Below are 15941 nucleotides of genomic sequence, written 5' to 3'. Positions count from 1 at the left end.
CCATCGCTTCTCTACTTCCCCCATCGCTTTCTCTACTTACTCACCAATGCTTCTCTCTACTTCCTCACCTCTACTTCCTCACCACCGCTTCTCTACTTCTCACCACCACTTTTCTACTTCCCCCCATCGCTTCTCACTTCCCCCCATCGCTTCTCTACTTCCCACCACCACTTTTCTACTTTCCCCCGCATCGCTTCTCTACTTCCCCCCATGGCTTCTCTACTTACTCCCCCTCTGCTTCTCTACTTCCCCCCCATCGCTTCTCTACTTCCCCCGCTTTCTCTTTCCCCCATGGCTTCTCTACTTCCCCCACGCTTCTCTACTTCCCCCGCTTCTCTACTTCCCCCATCGCTTCTCATTTACTCACCAATGCTTCTCTACTTCCTCACCACCGCTTCTCTAATTCCCCCATCGCTTCTCTACTTCCCCCACCGCGCTTCTCTACTCCCCCCCCATCGCTTACTCTACTTCCCCAAGCGCTACTCTCTGCTTCCCCTGCCGCTCTACTTCCCCCGCTTCTCTGCTTCCCCCATCGCTTCTCTGCTTCCCCCCACATTTCTTCTTCCCCCATCGCTACTCTACTTCCTCTACTTCCCCCCATCGCTTCTCTGCTTCTCACCATCGCTTTCTACATCCCCCCACCGCTTCTCTAATTCCCACCGCTTTCTTACTTCGCCCCCATCGCTTCTCTACTCTGGCCCCCATCGCTTCTCTACTTCCCACCACCGCTTCTCTAATTCCCCCACCGCTTCTCTACTTCGCCTATCGCTTCTCTACTTCCCCCATCGCTACTCTACTTCCCCCATCGCTTCTCTACTTCCCCCGTCGCTTCTCTACTTCCCCCACCGCTTCTCTAGTTCCCCCATCGCCACTCTACTTCCCCCCCATCGCCACTCTACTTCCCCCATCGCTTCTCTACTTCCCCCGTCGCTTTCTAATCCCCCCCGCCGCTGCTCTACTTCCCCCATCGCTTCTCTACTTACTCACCAATGCTTCTCTCTCTTCCTCACCTCTACTTCCTCACCACCGCTTCTCTACTTACTCACCAATGCTTCTCTCTACTTCCTCACCACCGCTTCTCTACTTCCTCACCACCGCTTCTCTACTTCCCCCATCGCTTCTCTACTTCCCCCATCGCTTCTCTATTCCCCCATCGCTTCTCTACTTCCCATCGCTTTCTACTTTCCCCCGCTTCTCTTTCCACGCTTCTCTACTTCCCCCTATCGCTTTCTACTTCCCCCATCGCTTTCTCTACTTCCCCATCGCTTCTCTACTTCCCCAGTCGCTTCTCTACTTCCCCACATCGCTTTCTACTTCCCCCATCGCTTCTCTACTTACTCACTAATGCTTCTCACTACTTCCTCACCTCTGCTTCCTCACCACCGCTTCTCTACTTCCTCACCACCGCTTCTCTGCTTCCTCTTCCACCGCTTCTCTACTTCCCCCATCGCTTCTCTACTTCCCCATCGCTTCTCTTTCCCCCATCGCTTCTCTACTTCCCCCCACCATCGCTTCTCTATTCCCCCCGCTTTCTCTGCTTCCCCCAGGTCGCTTCTCTGCTTCCCCTCTTCTCTACTTCCCCACCGCTTTCATTCCCCCATCGCTTCTCTTTCCCCATCGCTTCTCTACTTCTCACCATCGCTCTCTACTTCCCCCTATCACCTCTACTTCCTCACCATCGCTTCTCTCATCCCCCCACCGCTTCTCTAATTCCCCCACCGCTTCTCTACTTCTCCCCCATCGCTTCTCTACTTCCCCCACCGCTTCTCTACTTCCCCACCACCGCTTCTCTAATTCCCCCCACCGCTTCTCTACTTCCCCCATCGCTTCTCTACTTCCCCCATCTTTCTACTTCCCCCATCGCTTCTCTTTCCCCCACCGCTTCTCTACTTCCCCCCGCTTCTCTAGTTCCCCCCCATCGCTTTCTCTAATCCCCCCCACTTCTGCTCTGCTTCCCCCCTCGCTTCTCTACTTACTCACCAATGCTTCTCTCTCTTCACCTCTACTTCCTCACCACCGCTTCTCTACTTCCCCCATCGCTTCTTCTACTTCTCACTTCAATGCTTCTCTCTACTTCCTCACCTACTTCCTCACCTGTGCTTCCTCACCACCGCTTCTCTCTTCCTCACCACCGCTTCTCTACTTCCCCCTATCGCTTCTCTACTTCCCCCGCCTCTCTACTTCTCCCCCATCGCTTCTCTACTTCCCCCCCCATCGCTTCTCTACTTCCCCACCTGCTTCTTCTACTTCCCCCCACCACTTCTCTACTTCCCCCCCCCGCCGCTTCTCTACTTCCCCCCATCGCTTCTCTACTTACTCACCAATGCTTCTCTCTACTTCCTCACCTCTACTTCCTCACCACCGCTTCTCTACTTCCTCACCACCACTTTTCTACTTCCCCCCATCGCTTCTCTACTTCCCCCCCATCGCCGCTTCTCTACTTCCCCCCCCGCTTCTCTACTCCCCCCGCTCACTTCCCCGCCATCGCTTCTCTACTTCCCCACCGCTTCTCTTCCCCCCCATGCTGCTTCTCTACTTCCCCCCATCGCTTCTCTACTTCCCCCATCACCGCTTCTCTACTTCCCCTATAGCTTATCGCTTCTCTACTTCCCCCATGCGCTTCTCTACTTCCCCCACCGCTTCTCTGCTTCCCCCCCCATTGCTTCTCTACTTCCCCCATCGCTTCTCTACTTACTCACCACCGCTTCTCTCTTCCTCACCACCGCTTTCTCTTCCCCCATCGCTTCTCTGCTTCCTCACCACCGCTTCTCTACTTCCCCCCACCGCTTCTCTACTTCCCCCATCGCTTCTCTACTTCCCCCCATTGCTTCTCTACTTCCCCCATTGCTTCTCTACTTCCTCACCAATGCTTCTCTCTACTTCCTCACCTCTACTTCCCCCCCCATCGCTACTCTACTTCCCCCCATCCGCTGCTCTACTTCCCCCCGCTTCTCTACTTCCCCCCATCGCTTCTCTACTTACTCACCAATGCTTCTCTCTGCTTCCTCACCTCTGCTTCCTCACCACCGCTTCTCTACTTCCCCCATCGCTTCTCTACTTCCTCACCACCGCTTCTCTACTTCCTCACCATCGCTTCTCTACTTCCACCCATCGATTCTCTACTTCCCCCATCGCTTCTCTACTTCCTCCCATCGCTTCTCTACTTCCCCCATCGCTTCTCTACTTCACCCCATCGCTTCTCTACTTCACCCCATCGCTTTCTATTTCCCCCCATTGCTTTCTACTTCCCCCATCGCTTTCTACTTCCCCCATCGCTTCTCTACTTACTCACCAATGCTTCTCACTACTTCCTCACCTCTACTTCCTCACCACCGCTTCTCTACTACCCCCATTGCTTCTCTACTTCCCCCATTGCTTCTCTACTTACTCACCAATGCTTTCTCACTACTTCCTCACCTCTACTTCCTCACCACCTTCTCTACTTCCTCACCACCACTTCTCTACCCCCCATCGATGGCTACTTCCCCCGTCGCTTCTCTACTTCCCCTCTGTCGCTTCTCTACTTCCCCCCATGCTGCTCTACTTCCCCCATGGCCTCTCTACTTCCCCCCATCGCTTCTCTACTTACTCACCAATGCTTCTCTCTACTTCCTCACCTCTTCTTCCTCACCACCGCTTCTCTACTTCCCCCATCACTTTTCTACTTACTCACCAATGCTTCTCTCTACTTCCTCACCTCTACTTCCTCCACCTCTACTTCCTCACCACCGCTTCTCTACTTCCTCACCACTGCTTCTCTACATCCCCCATCGCTTCTCTACTTTCCCCACCACTTCTCTACTCTCCCCCCGCTTCTCTACTTTCCCCCCATCGCTTCTCTACTTCCCCCCATTGCTTCTCTACTTCCCCCATTGCTTCTCTACTTCCCCCATTGCTTCTCTACTTCCCCCCCCATTGCTTCTCTACTTCCCCCATCGGTTCTCTACTTACTCACCAATGCTTCTCTCTACTTCCTCACCTCTACTTCCTCACCTGTACTTCCTCACCACCGCTTCTCTACTTCCTCTGCACCGCTACTACTTCCCCCATCGCTTACTTCCCCCCACCGCTTACTCACCCCCATCGCTTTTCTACTTCCCCCATCGCTTCTCTACTTCCTCACCATGCTTCTCTACTTCCTCACCACCGCTTCTCTTACTTCCCACCACCGCTTCTCTACTTCCCCCCATGGCTTCTCTACTTCCCCCATCGCTTCTCTACTTCCCCACATTCTCTTTCCCCGTGCTTTCTACTTCCCCCCACCGCTGTCTGCTTCCCCCACGCCTCTCTACTTCCCCCCATCGCTTCTCTACTTACTCACCAATGCTTCTCTCTGCTTCCTCACCTCTACTTCCCCCATCGCTTCTCTACTTCCCCCCATCGCTTCTCTACTTCTCACCAATGCTTCTCTCTACTTCCTCACCTCTACTTCCTCACCTCTACTTCCTCACCACGCTTCTCTACTTCCTCACCACCGCTTTCTACTTCCCCCATCGCTTCTCTACTTTCCCCCACCGCTTCTCTACTTACTCCCCAATGCTTCTCTACTTCCCCCCATCACCTGCTTCTCTACTTCCCCCATTGCTTCTCTACTTCCCCCATTGCTTCTCTACTTCCCCCCATCGCTTCTCTACTTACTCACCAATGCTTCTCTCTACTTCCTCACCTCTGCTTCCTCACCTGTGCTTCCTCACTCACCGCTTCTCTGCTTCCTCACCACCGCTGCTGCTTCCCCCCATCGCTTTCTACTTCCCCCACGCTTCTCTACATCCCCCACTTCTACCCCCATCAAACTGCTCTACTTCCCCCATGCTTTCTACTTACCTCACTGCCGCTTCTCTCTGCTTCCCCTCTGCTTTCTTACTTCCCCCATCGCTTCTCTGCTTCCCCCATCGCTTTTCTATTTCCCCCGCTTTCCCCCAGATTCGCTATCTACTTCCCCATGGCTTCTCTTCCCCCATGGCCTCTCATTTCCCCCATCGCTTCTCTACTTACTCACCAATGCTTCTCTCTGCTTCCTCACCTCTGCTTCCCCCCATCGCTTCTCTACTTCCCCCATCGCTTCTCTACTTACTCACCAATGCTTCTCTCTACTTCCTCACCTCTACTTCCTCACTCTACTTCCTCACCACCGCTTCTCTACTTCTCACCACCGCTTCTCTACATCCCCCATCGCTTCTCTACTTTCCCCCCATCGCTTCTCTACTTCCCCCATCGCTTCTCTACTTTCCCCCCGCTTCTCTACTTCCCCCACCGCTTTCTACTTCCCCCATCGCTTCTCTACTTACTCACCAATGCTTTCTACTTCTCACCTCTACTTCCTCACTCTACTTCCTCACCACCGCTACTTCCTCACCACCGCTTCTCTACATCCCCCCATCGCTTCTCTTTCCCCCCACCGCTTCTTCCTCCCCCACCGCTTTCTACTTCCCCCGCTTCTCTACTTCCCCCATTGCTTCTCTACTTCCCCCCATTGCTTCTCTACTTCCCCCCATTGCTTCTCTACTTCCCCCATTGCTTCTCTACTTCCCCCATCGGCTTCTCTACTTACTCACCAATGCTTCTCTCTACTTCCTCACCTCTACTTCCTCACCTGTACTTCCTCACCACCGCTTCTCTGCTTCCTCACCACCGCTATCTACTTCCCCCATCGCTTCTCTACTTCCCCCATTCTTCTCTACTTCCCCCATCGCTACTCTCTTCCCCCATCGCTTCTCTACTTACTCACCAATGCTTCTCTCTACTTCCTCCCACCGCTTCTCTTACTTCCCCCCCATGGCTTCTCTACTTCCCCCATCGCTTCTCTACTCCCCCATCGCTTCTCTACTTCCCCCAGCCTTCTCTACTTCCCAGTCGCTTCTCTACTTCCCCCTGCTGCTCTACTTCCCCACCGCTTCTCTACTTCCCCCCATCGCTTCTCTACTTACTCACCAATGCTTCTCTATACTTCCTCACCTCTACTTCCCCCATCGCTTCTCTACTTCCCCCATCGCTTCTCTACTTACTCACCAATGCTTCTCTCTACTTCCTCACCTCTACTTCACCCCCATCGCTTCTCTACTTCCCCCATTGCTTCTCTACTTCCTCACCAATGCTTCTCTCTACTTCCTCACCTCTACTTCCCCCATCGCTCTCTCTTCCCCCCATGCTGCTCTTCTTCCTCTCCGCCTCTCTACTTCCCCCCATCGCTTCTCTACTTACTCACCAATGCTTCTCTCTACTTCCTCACCTCTACTTCCTCACCACCGCTCTACTTCCCCCATCGCTTCTCTACTTCCTCACCACCGCTTTCTCTTCCTCACCATCGCTTCTCTACTTCCACCCCGCCGCTTCTCTGCTTCCCCCATCGCTACTCTTTCCCCATCGCTTCTCTACTTCCCCCCATCGCTTCTCTACTTCACCCCATCGCTTCTCTACTTCACCCCATCGCTTCTCTACTTCCCCCCATTGCTTCTCTACTTCCCCCATCGCTTCTCTACTTCCCCCATCGCTTCTTACTTCCCCCATCGCTTCTCTACTTACTCACCAATGCTTCTCACTACTTCCTCACCTCTGCTTCCTCACCACCGCTTCTCTACTTCCCCCATTGCTTCTCTACTTCCCCCATTGCTTCTCTACTTACTCACCAATGCTTCTCACTTCTTCCTCACCTCTACTTCCTCACCACCGCTTCTCTACTTCCTCACCACCACTTCTCTACTTCCCCATCGATACTCTACTTCCCCCGTCGCTTCTCTACTTCCCCCTGTCGCTTCTCTACTTCCCCGCGCTTCTCTACTTCCCCCATGCTGTCTTCTTCCCCCCCGCCGCCTCTCTACTTCCCCCATCGCTTCTCTACTTACTCACCAATGCTTCTCTCTGCTTCCTCACCTCTTCTTCCTCACCACCGCTTCTCTACTTCCCCCATCGCTTCTCTACTTACTCACCAATGCTTCTCTCTACTTCCTCACCTCTACTTCCTCACCTCTACTTCCTCACCACCGCTTCTCTACTTCCTCACCACCGCTTCTCTACATCCCCCATCGCTTCTCTACTTTCCCCCACCGCTTCTCTACTCTCCCCCACCGCTTCTCTACTTCCCCCCATCGCTTCTCTACTTCCCCCCATTGCTTCTCTACTTCCCCCCATTGCTTCTCTACTTCCCCCATTGCTTCTCTACTTCCCCCATTGCTTCTCTACTTCCCCCATCGCTTCTCTACTTACTCACCAATGCTTCTCTCTACTTCCTCACCTCTACTTCCTCACCTGTACTTCCTCACCACCGCTTCTCTACTTCCTCACCACCGCTACTCTACTTCCCCCATCGCTTCTCTACTTCCCCCCCCTTCAGCTTCTCTACTTCCCCCCATCGCTTCTCTACTTCCCCCATCGCTTCTCTACTTACTCACCAATGCTTCTCTCTGCTTCCTCACCACCGCTTCTTACTTCCCCCCCGCTTCTCTACTTCCCCCATCGCTTCTCTACTCCCCCATCGCTTCTCTACTTCCCCCGTCGCTTCTCTACTTTCCCCCATCGCTTCTCTACTTCCCCCGCTCCTCTCTACTTCCCCCATCGGCTTCTGCTTACCAATGCTTCTCTATACTTCCTCACCTCTACTTCCCCCATCGCTTCTCTACTTCCCCCCATCGCTTCTCTACTTACTCACCAATGCTTCTCTCTACTTCCTCACCTCTACTTCCTCACCTCTACTTCCTCACCACCGCTTCTCTGCTTCCTCACCACCGCTTCTCTACTCCCCCCATCGCTTCTCTACTTTCCCCCATCGCTTCTTTCCCCCCCATCGCTTCTACTTTCCCCCCATCGCTTCTCTACTTTCCCCCATCGCTTCTCTACTTTCCCCCACCGCTTCTCTACTCTCCCCCACCGCTTCTCTACTTCCCCCCATCGCTTCTCTACTTCCCCCATCGCTTCTCTACTTCCCCCCCATCGCTTCTCTACTTCCCCCATTGCTTCTCTACTTCCCCCCATCGCTTCTCTACTTCCCCCCATCGCTTCTCTACTTACTCACCAATGCTTCTCTCTACTTCCTCACCTCTACTTCCTCACCTGTACTTCCTCACCACCGCTTCTCTACTTCCTCACCACCGCTTCTCTACATCCCCCATCGCTTCTCTACTTTCCCCCCACCGCTTCTCTACTTCCCCCATCGCTTCTCTACTTCCCCCATTGCTTCTCTACTTCCCCCATTGCTTCTCTACTTCCCCCCATTGCTTCTCTTCCTTCCCCCCATCGCTTCTCTACTTCCCCCCATCGCTTCTCTACTTACTCACCAATGCTTCTCTCTACTTCCTCACCTCTACTTCCTCACCTGTACTTCCTCACCACCGCTTCTCTACTTCCTCACCACCGCTACTCTACTTCCCCCCCATCGCTTCTCTACTTACTCACCAATGCTTCTCTCTACTTCCTCACCACCGCTTCTCTACTTCCCCCCCGCTTCTCTACTTCCCCCTGCCGCTTCTCTACTTCCCCCGCCGCTTCTCTACTTCCTCACCACCGCTTCTCTTCCACCGCTTCTCTACTTCCTCACCACCGATTCTCTACTTCCTCCCCATCGCTTCTCTACTTCCTCACCATCGCTTCTCTACTTCCTCACTTCATTCCCCCTGCTTCTCTTCCCCCCACTTCCTCACCACCGCTTCTCTACTTCCTCACCACCACTTCCTCACCATCGCTTCTCTACTTCCTCACCACCGCTTCTCTACTTCCTCACCACCGCTTCTCTACTTCCTCACCACCGCTTCTCTACTTCCTCACCACCATTTCTCTACTTCCTCACCACCGCTTCTCCACTTCCTCACCACCGCTTCTCCACTTCCTCACCACCACTTCTCTACTTCCTCACCACCGCTTCTCTACTTCCTCACCACCGCTTCTCTACTTCCTCCCTCTGCCCTCTGACTTTGCCCCGTGTTGACTGGCTCGCCCTCTGGCTTTGTCCCCGTGTTGACTGGCTCGCCCTCTGGCTTTGTCCCCGTGTTGACTGGCTCGCCCTCTGGCTTTGCCCCGTGATGACTGGCTCGCCCTCTGGCTTTGCCCCGTGTTGACTGGCTCGTCCTCTGGCTTTGCCCCGTATTGACTGGCTCGTCCTCTGGCTTTGCCCCGTGTTGACTAGCTCGCCCTCTGGCTTTGCCCCGTGTTTCCTGGCTCGTCCTTTGGCTTTGCCCCCCGTGTTGACTGGCTCGCCCTCTGGCTTTGCCCCCGTGTTGACTGGCTCGTCCTCTGGCTTTGCCCCCGTGTTGACTGGCTCGTCCTCTGGCTTTGCCCCCGTGTTGACTGGCTCGGCCTCTGGCTTTGCCCCCGTGTTGACTGGCTCGGCCTCTGGCTTTGCCCCCGTGTTGACTGGCTCGGCCTCTGGCTTTGCCCCCGTGTTGACTGGCTCGTCCTCTGGCTTTGCCCCCGTGTTGACTGGCTCGTCCTCTGGCTTTGCCCCCGTGTTGACTGGCTCGTCCTCTGGCTTTGCCCCCGTGTTGACTGGCTCGTCCTCTGGCTTTGCCCCCGTGTTGACTGGCTCGTCCTCTGGCTTTGCCCCCCGTGTTGACTAGCTCGCCCTCTGGCTTTGCCCCCGTGTTGACTGGCTCGTCCTCTGGCTTTGCCCCCGTGTTGACTGGCGCGTCCTCTGGCTTTGCCCCCGTGTTGACTGGCTCGTCCTCTGGCTTTGCCCCCGTGTTGACTGGCTCGTCCTCTGGCTTTGCCCCCGTGTTGACTAGCTCGTCCTCAGCCTTTGCCCCCGTGTTGACTGGCTCGCCCCCTGGCTTTGCCCCCGTGTTGACTGGCGCGTCCTCTGGCTTTGCCCCCGTGTTGACTGGCTCGTCCTCTGGCTTTGCCCCCGTGTTGACTGGCTCGTCCTCTGGCTTTGCCCCCGTGTTGACTAGCTCGTCCTCAGCCTTTGCCCCCGTGTTGACTGGCTCGCCCCCTGGCTTTGCCCCCGTGTTGACTGGCTCGCCCTCTGGCTTTGCCCCCGTGTTGACTGGCTCGTCCAACTCGGTCCAGCTGATGTACCAGGCCTCTGACCCCCTGTCTGCCTTCCCCTCAGACTCAGACTGGGCCACACTGCCCCACTCCCACTGCACTCTGGACTTCTGTAAGATGGCAGGCAGGGCCTTCAACTGTCTGTCTGACCTCTCACCTCCCATGTGTAGACCTGTCTCACTGTCTCAGGCCCTCTCTAACCCACGCCAAGGCTCCCACATGCATCCCTTTCATGGACTCCATCTCTAACCGTTGTGATGATGTCATCTCTCCCTCTCTCTAACCTCTTGTAGGAGACAGCCCCACCCTTTATTATACACACTCCTCTGTTCCCCAATTTTTCCTTCATCATCTGCTTGGACCTGTGATCCCTGGTCTGGTCCTGGTCTGGCCTTGGTCCTGGTCTAGCACTGGCAGCTCTACTACCTACCTCTGGCTTGACTATCCAAACCTGTATTATTCACTCCATGTTTCACCAAACAATATTATATCTGGATATTAGGACTCCAACTCACTTCAACAATATCACACTATAGTGAACTACTAGAATAACTCTAAATTAACATTATTGACACAGATCAGATGTCATTTTAGAATTTAGGACTTGAAGGTAAGGTTCTGTTGATATGATAATGGCCCAGCTGGTGATTCTATGTATAGAACTGGCATGTACAGCCAGGTGTTTGTCTTTCTTCTCCGTCTGATCTCTTCCCTCCGTCCTCCCTGCAGTGTGGCCGTGTCTCCTGGCCAGCGGAACCCCGTGGCATCCACCCACAGCATTACCAGCGCCACCACGCCAGACAGACTACGTTTCCCACGAGGCACGGCGAGCCGCAGCACCTTCCACAGTGGTCAGCTGAAGGAGCGCCGCACGGCCACCTACAACGGGCCCCCAGCCTCACCCACCCTGTCCCAAGACACAGCGCCCCTTTCCCAGACCCGCAGCCGCGGCTCCAGTAACCTCTTCTCCAAACTCACCTCCAAACTCACACGCAGGTAGGTGTCAGGGACTACAGCTCCATGCCACTCAATTCAACTATGAGTCCAAGCCCCTAAAATATACTATGACTATATCTAGTTATATGGTTTGTTTTTAATCCTTCTGGGTGGGCTTTGAAAGGTGTGCTTTTTAGTATCATGAGTCACATTGAGTGGAACATCCACAGTCCTACTAACAATAGATTGTTCCAGAAGCACTGATAACGTAGCCTGAGTGCCAGTCTGAGAAAGACATCAAATTAAACATACCTCAAGTGTAAACCAGCAGGAAAAACCCACTTGAATTTTTGTCCAGACTGAGTAGATTGAACACATCTCAGACAGGCAGCCAGGCTACTGTCAACAATTCGGGGTTGTCCCGAGACTAACCTGACATGAGGAATAGAAATCAACATCTGTCATTTGAACCTTCTCCTCCTCGCCATTGATTCCAACCACCCTGTTTCTGTTCACTCATTTCAAATTTCAACCAATCATCTTCTTTCAGTTTCTTGCCTCATTTCACTGTTTCTGTGTGTTTGCTGATTCTGTTGTAGAAACATTTCATTTGGGTTTACGAAAAGGTAGGACCCCCTATTACCTTCAGTGTGTGCAATTAATCAACTAAAACCAGTACTAGGACAAGCTGGAGCTGACATACTGCTTAGAACCTCTGTTTTGTGACAGTGATTGGCCTTAGGCTTCTGGAGTTAATGATGGGTTAGATTGTAAGGGCAGTGTTGCCCTCTCGATCGGTCAGTTAAAAAATCCATCAACAGCCAACAGAAAGCTTGACACTAATCAATTTCCAATGCATGCGGTGGGGACGGTCCTGTTGATTCGGATTTGTTTTTCACAAAGTAATGATTGATCTGTATTGAGCTGTTGTTCCAGGTAAGTTTGTGTTTTTTATGTAGACAGATCTGTGCTTGAAAGGTAGACAGATTCTATTTGTCTATTCTAACTTGTCTTTATCTATGTCCATATTTGGATTTTGCTGTATCTTATTAGTTGTGACCAATGCTCCCGATAGTAACTTTGCTGGCTGGTAGGAATGTGATCGACTTTGTGATGTGGCGATGCAGGATATAGAGTGTAAAGATAAGAATTAATGTTTATAAGGCTTTGGGAACTTCAATTTGTAATAGTGGTTTGTGGAGTCGTGTTCTCTTGTTGGGAACCGAGAGGGTTGTGAAATACTTTTTGTGGACCAGGCGTTGTGATGAGCAAGATCAGAGGGATTTATGTCTTGATACATCAATTTGTAAACATTTACAAGCAGATGGTCTGGCAGTTCAGGATATGTGGTTTACAAAGCTGGGACAAAAGGCAAAGCTCTCCCACCATACCACCTCTTCAGACATAACCTTCTGGTCTTCAGTCTGATTAAGTGACACACTGACATCTAATGGCTACCAGGAGTTCTACATCTCGGGAAGTTGTCACCTTTTGCAACCCTTCCATATTTCTTCATTCGCCAGGTCCTTGTCACTCATTTCATTTCTCTGTTGATTCTTATTTCTGCACAGAGTAACATCTTGGAAACGATTGGTTTAAGTATAGGGAAGGAAGTCTCTTGTCTCAGTAGTAGGCAATGCGCTTTGGTCTCTGTTCCCTCCCTTCACTCTTCTCCTCACTATTGTACTGCTGTGTGCCAATGTTTCCCTGACCTTTCTGTGCCCTTTAACCTTGGACCTTTTCACTGCTCTTCCTCCCTTCAGGGTCAGTATTGACCCGACCAAACGGCAGACGGCCAAATCAGGGCCTGCCGTCCCTTCTGCCCAGGGAGCAAAGACTCTTAGTAAGTCTTCTGTTCACCCACCCCTCCCCCTCTTTTCTCCCCCTTTTTCTTCTTCCTTGTCATCCTGGCATCATCGGCCTGTGATCATGTCGTACATCAAGTTTCTTTCTCTTTTCATGTATCCGTAAAAAAATACAAGCTTTTTTCAGAATCCATTTTTTCTTCCAGATTCAGCAGCGGAAGATATAGAGAATTATAGGAAGTCGCAGATGGAGACCTAGAGTAAGGGATCATTTCAACCCTTATGTCCCCACAAGAGTTAGTGTGTCAGAGTTCTGTGTGGAAAGAAGGAATTTGTATACACACCCCAACATAGTCACATTCCCTTCTCTCCAGTATGTGTATGTGACAGACACTCCCAACCCCTCTCCCTGTCCCAGATAAAGTCTCAGACCTATTTGTGTCCCTCATCCCCCTGGCTTGAGGCTGCTATCTTGCCCACTAACTAATACCCCTCCAGGAATCTAACTTCCTCTACCCTCCTGTAGAATCATTTCAAGGCTAGTCTGCATGTGTGGAGCCCAAAACTCAATTAGGGTCTGTGGACCTGGTATGCAGTCCCTGTCTACAATGGCCCTATGACTGGTTGCCTGATTGTCTTTTTAACCAACCCCCCTCTTCTTTGGGGCGGCAGGTAGCCTAGTTGGGCCAGTAACCAAAAGGTTGCTAGATCGAATCCCTGAGCTAACAAGGTAAAAATCTGTCGTTCTGCCCCTGAACAAGGCATTTAACCCACTGTTCCTAGGCCGTCATTGTACATAAGAATGTATTCTTAACTGACTAGTTAAACAAAGATTACATTTTAAAAATTAAATATGAATTCTTTAAACATATCCAGTGTCACGCCGAGAGAAGAAACATAGGACTGTTCTGCTGTCTGTCAACCTCTAGACCGCATGAGTCCTCCCACAATAGCCCCAGTCTGCATGCACTGACCCAAATGCTGCGTTCGTAACAAAGTGGAATTTACCAGTTGTGAAGTCGTAAACAGTTGGATCATTCACATGATTTTAACTCATTGAGAAACACTGATTGGCTAATGGCCAACAAGCTGTGTCAATCATAAACAAATTATAGTGTTAAAAAAACATAGCTTTTTATAAATAATGTTTTGTTGCATTTAACTGCTGTTATCGAGGTCATTTATTTAGAAGGTGATGTCAGAATGAGAGAAGTGACCTCAGGATGATAGACGAGTTTCCCACTAGTAATTTCCAGTTTGAGGTCTGTTGAAGTGGATTTTTTCCAGTCGTATGTGGTAAATTCCCACTTCCCACTTGGCTACGAACACAGCATAATTGTGTGTGCAAACGTGTGGGTGTGTGGAATGTAGTTCCACTGTATGATTTTGTTTTTGTCATGTTGGGGTGAATCTCTTCACGTCACCAAGCTGTCATATCATCATTCAACACATTTCCATTCTGTATCCCCTTGCTCTGTCATCCATTCCTGTATCCCCTTGCTCTGTCATCCATTCCTTTATCCCCTTGCTCTGTCATCCATTCCTTTATCCCCTTGCTCTGTCATCCATTCCTGTATCCCCTTGCTCTGTCATCCGTTCCTGTATCCCCTTGCTCTGTCATCCGTTCCTGTATCCCCTGGCTCTGTCATCCGTACCTGTATCCCCTTGCTCTGTCATCCGTTCCTGTATCCCCTTGCTCTGTCATCCGTTCCTGTATCCCCTTGCTCTGTCATCCGTTCCTGTATCCCCTTGCTCTGTCATCCGTTCCTGTATCCCCTTGCTCTGTCATCCGTTCCTGTATCCCCTTGCTCTGTCATCTGTTTAAGCACTTTTTTTGTTCCTTTGCTCTCGTTTTTATTTTGTGTTAAAGAAGCAAGAAAGTTTGAACACCAACGAGACTGATCAGTGCACAGGTTTCATGTCAATACTTCCATAATGAGGTTATAGTAACCTTGGTGGCTTTCTTGTTTTTATAACTCCGTATAATATACATGTTATATATCTTTCAATATATATTCACACTATATATCAGTGTTATCTGTTGTTCTTGAAATGACAAAATACTCTCTTTGGAAGTTCACATTTAGTGTTTTTTCTTCTAATCTTGCTCTGCTCCCTCAACTGTCACAGAGTCTCAACCGAGTTTGAAAGAAACGGGAGATTTGAGAGCTCAAGGTGAGGTGTAGGTTGTTGCTTTCTCAGCCTGATATTCCTGTGACTATAGGCTTGATATCTGTTCACTCTGTCAATTCATAGGGTTTACCCATGCCTCAGGTCTCTGGGTGTGGTTATTTCAGATCATTATGGTTTCCTCATTGAGTGTTGTGCCCTGCTGTGGTTGTGCTACTCCTAATGTGCATGGTGCTTCATGACCATCTGTTTATTGCATGCTCTGCTAATTGACCCTTTGATCAACACCTTGCATATTCATGGAATACCCTTTAAAGCAGATTGAAGTAAATACTCTGTTATACAGATAGGAAACTGCACAGCTTTAGTGAATTCAACTTTTTCCTATCTCCTTCCTACCAGTCGCCATGTACCTGGGGATCAGAAAGGGGAAAGTAAAGACAGTGAACCCCGCTCCCTCAGATTCACTTGGAGTATGAGGACCACCAGCTCCATGGAGCCTTGTGACATCATGCGGGAGATACTCAAGGTGCTCGAGGCCAACAATTGTGACTACGAACAGCAAGAGTGTTTCCTGCTGCTCTGTGTTCATGGCGATACTGAGAACCTGGTCCAATGGGTGATGGAGGTGTGCAAGCTGCCCCGTCTCGCCCTCAATGGCGTGAGATTCAAGAGGATATCAGGCTCATCCATCGCTTTTAAAAACATTGCTTCCAAAGTCGCCAATGAGTTAAAGCTATGAACAAAAAGGGTAAAACTATATCTTGAAAGTATAAGCTGTACAATTTTTTTTTACAAAATACTGAGTGGCAATAATCACAGAATTACTAATAACTACAGTATATAATCTGGTCATCAGGAGTTGTATATGGTTTGTCATACTGAGAAAATTGACTAAAATAGCATTTGTCTTTGATATTATTTGTCATCTAATGAAAGTTAACCTTTTCAGAGTGAATCTGATTTTCAAGACAGCCACACATTGTTATACACAATTTCTTTAACTTCAAAGAATATATAAGAGGTGGAGTTCATGTAAATGCTCACATGGTAAGATCACCAGTGTCTCAATAAAATTCTGTAAACTTGACTCGTGGC

General features: G+C 50.9%; 1 protein-coding gene across 15 annotated transcripts in view; it reads left to right on the top strand.

Annotated features, from left to right (window-relative positions):
• The window catches only part of LOC115138586 (MAP/microtubule affinity-regulating kinase 3-like), a 48839-nt gene extending 32906 nt beyond the window's left edge, over positions 1-15933 (top strand). For 4 of the 15 annotated variants that reach the window (XM_029675580.2, XM_029675578.2, XM_029675582.2 and 1 more), the window contains exons 15-18: positions 10702-10968; positions 11508-11534; positions 14844-14888; positions 15246-15933. In XM_029675580.2, coding sequence (XP_029531440.1) covers positions 10702-10968; positions 11508-11534; positions 14844-14888; positions 15246-15585 — 679 coding nt within the window. In that variant the 3' untranslated portion in view covers positions 15586-15933. Of the gene's footprint in view, positions 1-10701; positions 10969-11507; positions 11535-12671; positions 12752-12919; positions 12974-14843; positions 14889-15245 lie in introns of all 15 variants that reach the window. The other 11 variants (XM_029675581.2, XM_029675583.2, XM_065025733.1 and 8 more) reach the window with 6 other exon arrangements.
• The last annotated feature ends 8 nt before the right edge of the window (positions 15934-15941 follow it).

Source organism: Oncorhynchus nerka, linkage group LG12 (assembly GCF_034236695.1).
Source record: "Oncorhynchus nerka isolate Pitt River linkage group LG12, Oner_Uvic_2.0, whole genome shotgun sequence".
Classification (NCBI taxonomy): domain Eukaryota; kingdom Metazoa; phylum Chordata; class Actinopteri; order Salmoniformes; family Salmonidae; genus Oncorhynchus; species Oncorhynchus nerka.
Note: the sequence above shows the minus strand (reverse complement) of the source record. Positions and strands in the feature narration are given on the sequence as shown.